Genomic DNA, 13,866 nt, shown 5'->3' on the forward strand with positions numbered 1-13,866 from the left:
GAGGCCAGACAGCCATCTGTCAGGAGTGCTTTGACTGTGTGTTTCTGCATGGCAGAGGGTGGGACTGGATGGCCCTTGTGGTCTCTTTCAACTCTTATATTCTATCAAATAAGCTCCCACTAGCATGGACACTGTGTCTATACAGTTATTACAGGGTAAAGGGACAGGAGATATTAAAAACTTGACATAATAAATAGGTAAATGAATAAAAAGAACTGCATGGCCATAGTTTTTTGTGGGCTATGTGGCCATGTTCTGGAAGAGTTTATTCCTAACATTTTGCCAGCATCTGTGGCTGGCATCTTCAGAGAATGCTGGCATGGGAGTGTGTGAGGTATTTATACTGTGTGACCCTTGGTTGAGAGGAAGTGATTTACATGTTAATCTGTGTGTTGGTCTGTTGTTGAATGGCAAGGCCTCAGGGTGTCTATTTAATGAATGATCCACTGTCTGCTGACCCTGGGTGGTTTTCATTTGCACATCCTGGGTCTTGATTTTGGTGTTTTTCAGGACTGGTAGCAAAACTTTGTTTACTTTAATGGTTTCTTCTTTCCTGTTGATGTTGTCTAGATGTTTGTGGATTTCAATGGCTTTCCTGTGCATTTTGACCTGACAGTTGTTGGCATGGTCCAGAATTTCAATAATTTCAAATAGCATTTTATGCCCAGGATGGTATATAACATGTTCTGCTACTGCTGATTTTTCTGGCTGACCCAGTCTGCACTACCAAACACAGTGTTCAAACGAGGAACACGAGAGACACTGCAGACAGTGGTCTGTTCCCACTGTGGCAATGCTGGCTCAGGATTATGGGATTTGCTGCTCAGAAATATATGGAAAGCCACATTTTCCTTGCCCCTGCTCTAAAGCCTTCTGTGGAACCCCCAAGCAAAAAGACTGCAGTGAATCCAGTTCTTTCTCTTTTGTCCAAGATGCCCACACTTTCCTGTAAATAGCAGTGTACCATTCACTTCACAATGACCTAAGCCATGTTCACTGCTGTTCTGCTGAGAACATGTTCGACTCCAAGCCTTGCTCCAGGGAAGGCTCCTTCAAAATCCAAAACCAAATGACTGCTCAGATTTGCCATGTACCGATGATTGCAATCATATGTTGTCTTTGCTGTCATCTTCCTACAGCTATGCCTTTTTATGAAATCATCACCAAAAAGCACTTGGTTTTATATTTCTCCACCTTTTTAAACAGCTTGTTTTTTAAAATGTGTAATAGGTAGTAGGTGATGGTTCTGCCCAAACCAAGGAGAACTCATTAAAGACTGAATGGCACAAAACTTCCCAGGACACCAAGATGACCTGTACTGATCTTCTCACAAGTGATGGAAGAAACTGCTCCAGCACACATTTTATTATGTTCAGTCATTTCAAATCTATTATTATTATTATTAAATTGAATAAACCGAATGATTTATATTATTACAAGGTTATGTATTTCAAAATTAATTAAAAATTCTATAAAACCCTGAGTAGAAAATAGGAGTGGGGGAACAAGGGTTGCTGAATCCATCCCACCAAACACTGATTTGTAGATCAGAGGCAAAGAACCAGGTGCTGGAACTACAACTTCCTTCATCCCTGTCCACTTATTGATGCCAATAGGTTCTGGACCAGCAGCATCAGGGAAAGCACTGTTCCCAATCTGCTTCACCCAAAGTCTTAAAAACATGGTTTTGAGATCACCTGCATTAGACCTTTGGGTGGTGGGGGGCGGGGGATACAAATGTCAGTCCTATTAGTTTCTCCCTGGCATTGTTATTTTATCTTTGCCTTGAATTGAGTTGTGACTTCTCCCTGCCCTCCTTTTTGTATATAGTTTAAGCTGTATGTATTTTATATGCCTTTTTATTGTCTAAGCCAGGGGTAGGCAACCTGCGGCCCGCGGGCCGGATGCGGCCCGGCAAGGCCTTGGGACCGGCCCCAGCCTGGTCCTGCCGCCGATTGCCGCTGGGGCCTTTGGCGTCTCGCGTGAGGGGCATGGTGGGGCAATTGTCTATAGAAGCCTCAGAAACATGCATTTATCTTAACATTTTTTTAAAAATCAGCAAATGTTTTCGCATGACCTCGTATTTTTATTTAAAAAGTGCCCTCCATTTGAAAATTTTGTCCTACATTTGTCCCGGTTTATTTAATTTTTTAAAATTATTTAATTATTTATTTATTTTGCTTCGGCCCCCCAGTTGTCTGAGGGACAGCAACCCGGCCCCCGGCTCAAAAGGGTTGCCTACCCCTGGTCTAAGCAACTAAAGTATGTTTGTGTGCGTTTTTTATTTGCATACATTTTAATTGTGCATATACAAATGGTTATATGCATATCTTTTTCTCCCATCAAAATTTTAGACAACATGGATTTCCAATGTAAGATATGCTCCATTGGCAGTAATCAAAATATGAATACAATCACTACTTGAGATACTATTTCTCTACCATGTCTGTTTTCAACCATAAACAATTCACAGCCCAGGTAGAAAAACTGATACCCACCTCCTTTTTCCCCTACAGCCAACAGGCAATTAAAAAAACCTGAATCTCTCAGAAATCCACTGACCTCTAGTTTTTCTCAGCATTGTAACATCTTATAAAAGGCACACTATGGCCCAGTCCAGACGGGCCTATAGGGCACCCTCGTCACGTGCTACAGGTTGCCAAAGGGCGCTGCGCCCAAATGTGCCTCAACCCTAGCACATGACGAGGGCATCAAAATGGCGGTGCCCTGTACAGAAGGGTGCCGCCATTTTGACACAATAGATGCCTCGCGTCCGCACGTTGAGGCGTTATGTCGTGAGTACGCCATTGGCGCACTGTAGCATCATTATGGCGCCGCAAAGAGAACCCACTTTTCACGGGTTCTTTTTGCTCCACGAGGGAGCCATGTGGTTTGTCCACTGCAGCTTCCTCGCGAAGCAAACCAGGGCGCCAGCAGACCACCCTTTTTGGGTGCTCTGTACCGGGCCTATGTTTGGCTTTCTTTAAGAAGCCAGTAAGAATTGATTGTATACAAAGTGGCCTCCACAGTCCAACGTTTGAAGCTTAGAGGTCCTTCTCAGGTTCTACCTCCCCTGCCTCACAGTTGTTGAGGATGATAAACAGGTAATTAAGAGAATTCTCTAAGGTTGTACCACACCTCTGTAACAATGTCCTCAGGAATATTTTCTATATACCTGCACTGCAAGTCTTCATCTTGTGCCTAAACAGTATTTTATTCTCTTAGGCTTTCAATTTGAATTCTACATAAAAGTTGGTTTCAGTGTAACTTGCTGCACCACCCCACCACTGTTTTATTATTTCTCTTCCTGTTATTGGATTGATTCAGGATGCTTTCCAAATGTGTTTATTTAACTGGAATATTAGTGGTAAGAGCCAGTGTGGTATAGTGGTTTGAATGCTGGACTAGGACATTGGGAGACCAGGGTTTGAATTACCACTCAGCCATGCAAGCCAACTGGGCATCTTTGGGCAAGTCACACTCTCTCAGACTCAGAGGACGGCAATGGCACACCCCCTCTGAAGAAACCCTGGCACAATACAGCCCCATGATAAATTAACAGTGTCACCATAAGTTAGAAATGACTTGAAGGAACATAATAACAAAAATTAACAATAAACCAACTTGCACCACAGGCCAAACACCCACAACCACAGTTTACTTTACAATCCAAGCCACAATTTATATTACACACATGCTCCATACCTCAATGTTGTTCCAGACCTCAATGTTCAAAATGCAGCTTCAAGATAAAGACTGCCTATGCCCAGGAGGGGAAACTACACCATGATATATATGTGTGTCTTTACAAGGGGAACGATTTTCATCTGTTATGAGATTGTAAAAATTCTGTATAGCCATGTCCATCCTTAGTGTTTATGCTTCCCTGTGCTTCACATAACATGAAATTTAACTCAATACTTCTTTTGTGACTTATATTTGAAAACTGGGCTATTACTACTTCCTTCCACTGTAGCATAGCAGTTTGAATGCTGGACTGCCAAGAGAATGGAACAGAATCCCAGTGAATGATTCTGGGCATGCCACGCTCTCTCCCTTAGAAGAACCTTTTGAAAAACCCATGCCAAAAGAATCCTATGACAGGGTTCCTCTATGTCAAAGTCAACTTGAAGGCAAATCACGAACAAAGACTAAAAGCCCACAATCTACCCTCTAAACAAAACACAATGGAATACAGTCAGCCATCCATATGCATGTATTCAACCATCTATGGCTTGAAAGTATTCAAAAAATATATAAATTTCCAAAAGCAAATATTGATTTTGCCATTTTATATAAGGGTCACCATTATTACTATGCCATTATATGTAATGGGATTTGAGTATCCATGAATTTTGGTATCCGGGGGGTGGGGGTCCTAGAACCAAAGCCCAGTGGATACCAAGGAAGGTAGACAGAGTGTGGAGGATAAGAAATACAACAGTGTGACCCATGTGTTTGCCAACCATTAGTGAGTGTTGCTTTTTTAAAGAAGTGATCCTTATATTTTTCTGTGTTTCATTCACATTATTTTGATATTCTAAACAGAAACTGTTTTTCAGTTCTTTAACTGATATATCATCTCACAGCTACAGGTACAGCCAAGCCTCTGTATCCACAGATTCTTTATCCATGTATTCAAGCATCCATGGCTTGAAAATATTTTTTAATTGTTAAAATATTAATTTTTAAAAAAATATTAAATTATTAAAATATTGTAAAAATATGTCTAAACCCTAATTTTATATAAAGGACACCATTTTACTATTCCATTATATTTAATGGGATTTGAGCCTCCAGATTTTGGTATCCACGGGATGTCTTGGAACCTGCAAACTGCATCAAAGTAAGTAATCTTCCACAAACAAAGTCCTACACTGCAAAATTTCTAAAGAAAGCATAAAAGCACTTCGTATTTGGAGAAACTAGTCTGGCCTAGTTCCCAAGATCAAGTGACATCATCAATACTGACACAGTTTGTCATTATACCGATAAAAATAAATTGCTCTCTCATGTTTCACAAACCAAATGTAAATAACCATCTCTGTTTGCTAGGAAGATAGAAATGATACAGGTTGTCCAAAGCTTCTTTAAGACTTCCCACTAAGATAACAACAAATTGCTCTTACTGAAAGAAATACTCTCTCACCCTTCAGATTATTTTCACATCAGCATGTAAGCCATCCCCCATTACATCACTCTCTTTTACAGGCCAGAATTTTAGACAATATGCATAATTTACATGTAGCTTTGGAAGGCTGAAATATGAATCAAACAAAAGAAGCCTTCACTGTGAATTAACTCTCACAAGGCTTCTAGAAAGCAGCAGTTATGAGAACTAGGAACGCCATCCCTAATTCTAATGGCACATTTCCTGTTACAGCTCAAGCTGAACATGCCAATTATTTCCTAATCATTAGTGTGTGCTTGGGGTCTTGGAATGCATATGAGAAGCATTCACAGCAGCTGTTTTTGGGGTAACACTTTTCTTTGTGGAGATCAGTTCTTATTTCTGTGCTTTCAATCAACAATTTACTTTTTTCCAATTCACTCTGCACCATCACTGTCAAACTAGTGCCTCTGCATTACAGTCAAAGAAACAAACAAACCTTCAGCCAAGAATATACTGTTTGAGGTCATCACCCAAAATAAAAGTTGCCTAGATTACAACAACAACAAGTCTTCTCAGAACAAAGGTGTAATTTGTCATTCATCTATAGCAAATAGAAAGGCAAATTCCACTGCTATTCCATCTAGCCTCTCAGTATTAAAGTGATGAGAGGTATCTCTCTCTCTGGCTTTGCTTCACGAACGAAGATTCAGAAAGGACTCATCCCGCGCTTTGTACAAGAGCATTGGTGACTAAAAAGGCCAATTCGGGATAAGCAGGTCCGGTCGCAGAAAGCACAGCAGAAAGTCTCCTTGGGTGATGTTTCCAGGTTGTGGTTCTTTCTGCGTTGTCGTTTCTCTTTGAGGCTCGTGATGAGAGGTATACAAACACAGCAACAGAGGGTTGCTTTTTTTTAACCCACAAGAAAATTTGCACTGTGGTGGCATTAGAGAGGGTGCAGACAACTGGCAGTAGGGAACAGCAATGCCTCCTTGTCCAACAATGTGCAAAGCTAGTACAGAGCAAGGGAGGCTCAGGATCTATCTCCAAGCTTTCAGACAGTTTCACACATTATATAGTTAATCTAATTTGTCTCTCTGCAGCTGTAAGAGCCTCAGAATGGACAGAGGCTATGTATAATAGGTTTGACTTGGGGTTGCCGCAAGTCAGAAATGACTTGAAGGCCCACAACATCTATCTATCTATCTACTGTACTTGTTTTATTTTATAAAATGGGCGAAACAATGTCTTTCTAATAATCAAATCCTATCTCTTTTTAAAGAACATTTACAGCATGAATAGAACCTAAGAGATTTTCCAGACCCAACTCCCTGTTATGATCTATCAAGCAACAATTCTCACTCCTTCACCTCTTTTAGATTGGCTTGTTCCACAAGCAAACTAACAGGTATATCAAAGTACTCCAAACCATAGGTACGTCCAAGGTTAACTCACTTGTGAATTGGAATCTTATTTAACCTACTCCATAAAATACATACATCTGCATCATTCACCAGATGACCTCCCAAGACTAGCAATCATCACAATTAGATTCTATTTGATTTTATTACAACATTTAAATCAAGAGTGGGCAATTTATAGTTAGCTATGGATGACAGAAGTTGCAGGCCAAATATATCTGGAGGGCCGCAACTGTCCAGCCCTGATTTAAGCTAGAGGTAAGCTAAACAGGAAGCTAGAAATCACTACAGTGCAGACAAATTTCTTTAACTCCAGATCATTCAACCAACTTTGTACTACCATTCCAGGATACTTTAACTAAGCAGACTGTCTTGCATGAAGCTACTTCCCCTCTATTTTGTTCTATTGGCCTGTTACAGACTGCCAAAATAAAGCTGCTTCGGGTCTCTTTGGAGGTATGCTATTTAAATGATGCATGCATCCTAAGAATCCGGAAGCTGCACCAAGGCTGCACTCCAGTGCTTAGGAATGGAGTGTGGCTTTGGCGCAACCTCCGGACTCTTAGGACTTATGCATCATTTAAATAGCATACCTCCAAAGAGACCCGAAGCAGCTTTATTTTGGCAGTCTGTAACAGGCCCTAGTCTCTTAAAGAGCAGTGAGACTACACAATATAAACACAGGAAAACACACACAGCAGAACATTCAGCCCCTTGTTATGAGATAAGGGAACACACACTGTGGGCAAGTCTCTACATGTCATTCAGCTGAGAACCAGTTGGCCTTAACTGGGTAAGGAGGGACTCCTCTCTTCACAGTCTAACAATGCCCTGCTTTCTAGACAACACATTTCCTCTTATCCCAAATAGCAGCTTTACACTCTGAACTTCAGCCAAACTTTTAACCATTTGTTTCACTTGAACCATAAAGTGTTTGCAGAAGGTTAGCTACTCTTTTATACATAAACTCAAGTCTTGCCCCAAAGAAAAACTTGACACAAGACTATGAGCTGTTTCAGCAAGGGGCTGATAGAAAAACACAAGGCAATCTGGTATTTCATTTTTGTACTGTTCACCCTTCCCTCATTTCTTTCAACATTAATGTTATGTGGCATCTCCCTCCAAAAAAAGCCAACAACTAAAACTGATTTGTAAATACACACCTTTTGTTGTTGTTGTTGTTGTTGTCTTTATTTATATAGCACCACCAATGTACATGACAGGTTCAGCAGTAAATGTCCTGACTGAAAATACCACACACAAATGGATCACTATCAACCAGTGTGCATAGTTTTAATATTTACTCCATGGTTTCTGTATCTGTAACAGTGGAGAACTTAGGTAATAAGACTGACTACTTTCACATGGTTGCCTTACTGCCTTGATATCTTCAGAGTAAAGACCAATCTGCTATGACCAAATGAAGAAATTGGCACCGAGCATGTAAGTGCATAGTTCGATATGTAACAAAGCGATCATACAATTGTTTGACCACATCCTCAGTTTTCAGCCCACCTAATATATTTGTTAAGGCATCTAAGCTTTGGTAGCTTTTGTCTTAACATTTAAAAAAAGACACAGCAGCACAGTAACATGACAGTGAAAGACAATGGTGTACTGGTTACTGTGCAAGATTGGGACTTGGAAGATCCAAGTTCAGTTCCACACTGAGCCATGAAATTCACCAGATGATTTTTGGCCAACCAGCCTGTCTCAACTTGGACTGTTGAGAGGACAAAGAAGTGGAGAAGCCACACATGCTGCCTTGGACTCACAAGAGGAAAAGTGGGTTATCAATATAACTGATAAACAACAACAACCTGAAAAAAATCATAATGCTGCCTCACCACATGACAAGATTTGCATAGATCTATTCAATCCACATGTACAATTCTGGTCACAAGAATTAACCCAAGACAACTACTTTCAAGACAATTCTTAAATACAGAACCTCATCTCAAACTAGCTGATTTTCATAGGTTATCTGATGACTGTTCAATCCCACTGCTGCTAAGTAGGGCCAACTCCCAAATCTGAACAATAATTGGATAGGTTGAAGAAATCTTCGCCTAACTATGCAGGTTGTACCAGGTCAAAAAGGAAAGCACAAAGAGCATCACACTGCAACTCTGATGAAAAAGAGTAAACACATAGTGAAGGTCATGTTACTTTGATCCTGTGTTACCAAAACAAAACTGTCTGCATCAGAGACATTCCAAGGTATATACCTCCCTTCTTTCTTAGTTGTATATATTGACAACATGTTATTTATCTATATTGACAGAATAGCAATAACAAAGACAAAGAGATCACTTTTTGTATGTATGGAACCCAACAGAAATTGTCTGTTGCTTTTATTGAACAGAAATTTACTGTACTCTCAAATCCACAATGCTTTAGTAAATGTGTAGTCAGATCGTCAGCTCAGAAAATGTGCTCATTTCACTCAAGTCATTTTCAGATTTACTGATTTATATTCTGAATGAACTGATTTGACATGGGCTATAAATTCACACAACTGAACTCCTTGGAAGTGGGGAGACAGGATGGGGACACACCCCAGGTGATGCAAGCTTCACAGACAAAGGTATTCAGGGGGGGGGGGATTATGAAACAGGCATCAGACAAGTTCCAAAAGGTCAGCTGTAAATCAAATTTCAAATTCAAACACACATTGAGTCATCATAGAATCTGCTCCTTTTGTTTACAGCAAGGCTAAAGCCCCTTCCAGGTCACTGTGGCTCACACAACACAATGTTCTTCCTAACGCAATTTGCAAATTTATTGTACAACAAAGAAATATTAAGGCTCAAAAGTGAAGATTTCTCTCTAAGGCAGGTCCGCATAAAAACAGAATCTGTGCCAGTCTCCTCCAACTTTGTCCGTTCCCATATCATTGGACCACAAGTGCAACCTATGGTAGGGGATTACAGGCATTGTAGTCCACCACATCCAGAAGGCACCAAGAAAGAGACTGGAGTATAAACAATGATTTTAGTACCCCAACATGCTTCTTTTTCTCTATGTATACACAAGATGAGAACCAGGGCTGACCCTTTAGGGAAACCCACATGTAAGCAGCAGCTTACAGGAATGGCTAGAAGACAGATTTATTAAGAATGAGCACATACAACATAGGAAACATTTTGTTACCTCTTCATATTGCTTTTAGACTTTTATCTACACGGAACTTCCTCAGGCTTGGCTTTTATATTTCACTCATATAAAAGGCATGATGGAAAACTTAGTCATGTGGGTGACTAAACATTACATGGCCATGAAATCCCAATATTTGTTTCCTTTACATAACAGACAGTGGAGGGGGGGGAGGTGTCTTCACTCACACTCAGCCACAGAAAAGAGCAACATCTTTCTCAGCATCATCCCTTCCCCTCCTCTGCATCTCTTTTTCCCCCTACACCTCCCATATTACCTACTTGTCAAGCAGGTTATTCTACCATTTTTTTTTAATTTCTATTTTTCTGTTCTCCAGACAGACAATAAGCTTCCCTGCTCTCTTTGCCCACTTCCACCCCACCCCTTTGCATCTACATCCTTTTACAGTTAATGACACCAGAGGTAATATTGTGCTACCAGACTCCACATCTTAACACACATTGATGGGTTCCTAACAAAGAAAACCAGTGATATTTTTAAACAAAACAAAACAAACCAACTGGGCCATTTTCAACAAAAACATGAACATTCACCCAAGGCAGAAACACCAAAGCACTGGCAGGATTGAACATAAAGCAAGGTGATGGGAGAGAAAATATATTTCAGGCCTTGATTTCAGGGCAGCAACAGCCCAGCTTGGCAGGTTTCTCAAACCCTTAGAATAAAACCTAGAGGAAAGGCATAGCTGTCACAAAGGCATGGTTTATTTCCATTAACTTTAGTTTGCCCAGCAGTGAGGCCTGCCACCACCAGAGCGTGAAGGGTGGGTGAAGGGGGAGAAGTGTGCCGAGACCCTATACTTGATTTTTATTTTGATATGAGAAAAATTCTTGACACAAACCTTATAAACTTGCCCATAGGTGCCATTGCCAACCACTTCCACCAGCTCAAAAATCCCAGCAGGATCCTACACAATAAAGGGAGGGGTTGGAGCATGAGAGAGAGAGAGAGAGAGAGAGAAGGAGGGGTGGGGGATGGAAGACAAGGGAGATGATTATATTTATTAGAAAGTATTGCTAGCTCCATGTCTCCCCCCCCCCCCCCCCACAATGCACATTGTCTGAGGAGGAGGGCTTGGCTGTGCAGCTGTTGCGCCCTGTTTTCCTCCACATACACACATGCCAATGCATGCAAACAAAGGAAAGCAGCCCAAGACTGGACTCTTTTTCTTCTTCTTCTTCCCCAACGACTGGACTCAGCAAAACAAAAATGGGGACAAACTGGCCACCAAAAGGTTCCTCCTGAGATAATAAGGCAAAGCCCCCTCCATCCTCTTTTTATTATGGGTCTCCTTGCAAATCCTCCACAAACACACAACCACAACTCTGCCCCCCCCACGTGCACACACAACACAACACACAAGCAGCCTCCCCTCCTCCCTATCTCCCCCCCCCCTTCATCCGCACAACAAAAGCCACGCCAAGGGAGGCTTCGCCTGCTTTGTGTGAGAGGAGAAACAAGGCGAAGAAGGGAAGAAAAGGGGGGTTTGCAAGGGGGTCTCCTTCTCCCTCTGCCCCCCTCCAATATCCCCCTCTTTCCCACTCACCCTCAAGGAGGAAAGGTCGATGTCCCCCAGGCTTTTTGCAGGAGAGTCGTTCGCCATTTTCCCCCCACTTTTCGCCTTTTCTGATTTTTATTCCTTCACCAGCACCGCCACAAGAAGAAAAGGGAGAGGAGGGCAGCCAGGGCGGGGAGGGGGTGGGGAACAACGCTCAGAGAGAATCAAAGCCCTTCCCTTCCAAATCTCTCTATGTACTATGCCTCCTTCCCTTTCTTCTTCTCCTTCCTCCTCCTCCTTGTTCTCCTTCCTCCCTTTTTCTCCTCTGGCTTTCTTCACTCCAGGAGCAAACTCTTCTTCATTGGAGGGATGGAGGAGGAAAGGGAGGGAGAGAGGGAGGACCTTGGCTTCCCGGGGAAAGAAGAGAAGGAGCAGAGGAGGAAAAGAGGGGGGGGGGGGTATTTCTTATATTTATTTATAGATGTATATCTATGTATTTCCTGACAGGGGCTAGGAGGAGAGCCCCCTTTTCCAAAGCCTCCCCTGTGCGCTTTTACGCACGGCGCGCTTTTAAGCCATGGCTGAAGCCCCCTCTTTTACGCGTTGGTTCCCTGGCTTCTTTTCTCTCCTCTCCCTCTTGCCTTCAATCTCTGGCCCCAGCTCCAGCCCCCCAGAGCAGTGGGGGGGGGGTCCTTAAAGCCGTAGGGGGGCCATCTTTGGGGTCCTAAAGACCCACCCAAAGGCTCACAAGAACAATAAAAAACGCCAGCAGGGCGCAGACGCCGCCCTCCTCTTCCTCTCTGCTCTTGGTGCCCCAAAGGGTCCTAGTTCTGAGGGAGACAAAGCAAGCCAGGCGAGGGGAGAGAGGGGGCCCAGGCGAGCCCAGCAAGGCCTCCCCCAGCCCACCCTCTGCCCCTTTCCTCCCCCGGCAGGAACACCCTGCGGAAACAGACCCAAAGCACTTCTGGGTAAAGGAAGAGAGGAAGGAAGGAGGAGAAGAAGTGGGGAGGGGAGACCGTCGTCTGTTGCTCCCCGCCGTCAGAGTCACAGTCTGGGGGTGAGGAGGAGGAGGAGGAGGGAAGGAAGACACATCTCTGAGAGCGGGATCAGGGCGTGGCAGAGAACAATAGGGTTTGGAGGGGGGGAAAGCCCCTCTCTCTGGCCAGCCTCAAAAGCTGGGCCCTCCTAGGCCAGCAGAAGAGGCCAGGCAGGGAAGGGGCTGGGTTGGGAAATGTTATTAATTTTTTTATGGAAATGTTTTATTTGGTAAAACCATCCTACCAAAATATATATATATATATATATATATATATACATACACCGGACCACACAAAGCTGTAGGAAAATTGGCTAAAATTATAAAGATCTATTTACTTTGTAATACAAAAGAATCCCTAACTACCGTAACGATAATACATTTCGTGAAATCACTCTGGTTTTCCTCTTAATAAATATTATAACTTAAAAAATAAACATTTTACACTCAAATAACAGCTCTCATAGAATAATTATCCATACTTAAATTAACAATTGAAAACAAAGAAAGAAAAATAAAATACTTGGAAATATTACTGGAAACGCCAGTAATAGCTGGAGTTGTATCAGTAAACCACGGCCAACGGTGGTTTGGTAATTTATCCTGGGTGACCAGGTGTCCTCACCGCAAAGGATGATGAGATGTAGGGCATTCCGGGGGGGGGGGGGGATATATATGGAGGACATTACAAAACAAAAGCTAAAAACCAAAAATGTAAATCCATTCTTCTTGGTCATGCTCCAAAGGGTGGATAGATATTGTTTATTACAGTAATAGACCAGTAAAAGTTGCTCCAGAGTCATCTAAATACAAATTTGTTATAAAAACTTATATATTACATTTTTGTATCAAAACTGAAATATATAAATATATAATGGCATAGATAAAAATTATCAGAGAAGCAATATTTCTGAGTGATAAAGCTCACAGGGATTACAGCTATAGGTAATGCATTTATCCTTACTCCTCTGTCCAGAAACATCTGTGTGTAAATTGCAAATATACGTAAAACACAAATATAAAAGTATACGAAGGGAGCACATGTTGATATTCCTCCTGGACAGATGTGCTGGAAAAGGAGGGCCTTGGGTCACCCAGTCTCAAAACAATGCAAACACATACACACACCACAAAAAGTGCTTCCTGTCAAGGTGTAATAGTGGAATCAATAGAGCAGGCCATGCCAATGGAAGCGTGAGATTTGAGTGAAAATAGGGTGACCAGAGATTGTCACCGCAAAGGAGGGCAAGGCAACTCAGAATGTAGGACGTGACCAAATGAAAGCTAACCACGCTCCTATAAATATAACTTCATGCTTCTTAGCCATGTTCCACAGGGAGGACGTTTTGACATTCCTCTTAGGCAGAAGGCTGAAATGGAGGACAAGTCCTGGAAATAGGGAGACATGTCTGGCCACCCTGTCTCAGCAAAATGCAAACACTCCCCACCCCACCCCAAAAAATGCTTCCTATCAGGCTATAGTGGAATCAATGAAGCAGGCCACACCAATGGAGAGGTGAGATTTGCGAGGGGGCCAAACCACTATTTTCAGAATCAGTTATTACTGTAACTAATCTTAGTTACTGCAGGGCCTGTGGGAATAAAATAATCCTTTACATTCAGA

At 42.2% G+C, this 13,866-nt stretch overlaps 1 protein-coding gene across 4 annotated transcripts in view; it reads right to left on the reverse strand.

Annotated features, from left to right (window-relative positions):
• The window catches only part of MAP4K4 (mitogen-activated protein kinase kinase kinase kinase 4), a 200,912-nt gene extending 188,799 nt beyond the window's left edge, over nucleotides 1-12,113 (reverse strand). The window contains exons 1-2 of one of the 4 annotated variants that reach the window (XM_089511407.1): nucleotides 11,255-12,113; nucleotides 10,550-10,615 (exon numbers count right to left, since the gene is read on the reverse strand). In XM_089511407.1, the coding sequence (XP_089367533.1) occupies nucleotides 10,550-10,615; nucleotides 11,255-11,311 (123 nt within the window). In that variant the 5' untranslated portion in view covers nucleotides 11,312-12,113. The remainder of the gene's footprint in view (nucleotides 1-10,549; nucleotides 10,616-11,254) is intronic. The other 3 variants (XM_089511409.1, XM_089511410.1, XM_089511411.1) reach the window with 3 other exon arrangements.
• Nucleotides 12,114-13,866: the final 1,753 nt, after the last annotated feature.

This window comes from Sceloporus occidentalis, unplaced genomic scaffold, assembly GCF_023333645.1.
Source record: "Sceloporus occidentalis isolate IW3139 unplaced genomic scaffold, rSceOcc1.0.p SCAF_2, whole genome shotgun sequence".
Taxonomy (NCBI): Eukaryota; Metazoa; Chordata; class Lepidosauria; order Squamata; family Phrynosomatidae; genus Sceloporus; species Sceloporus occidentalis.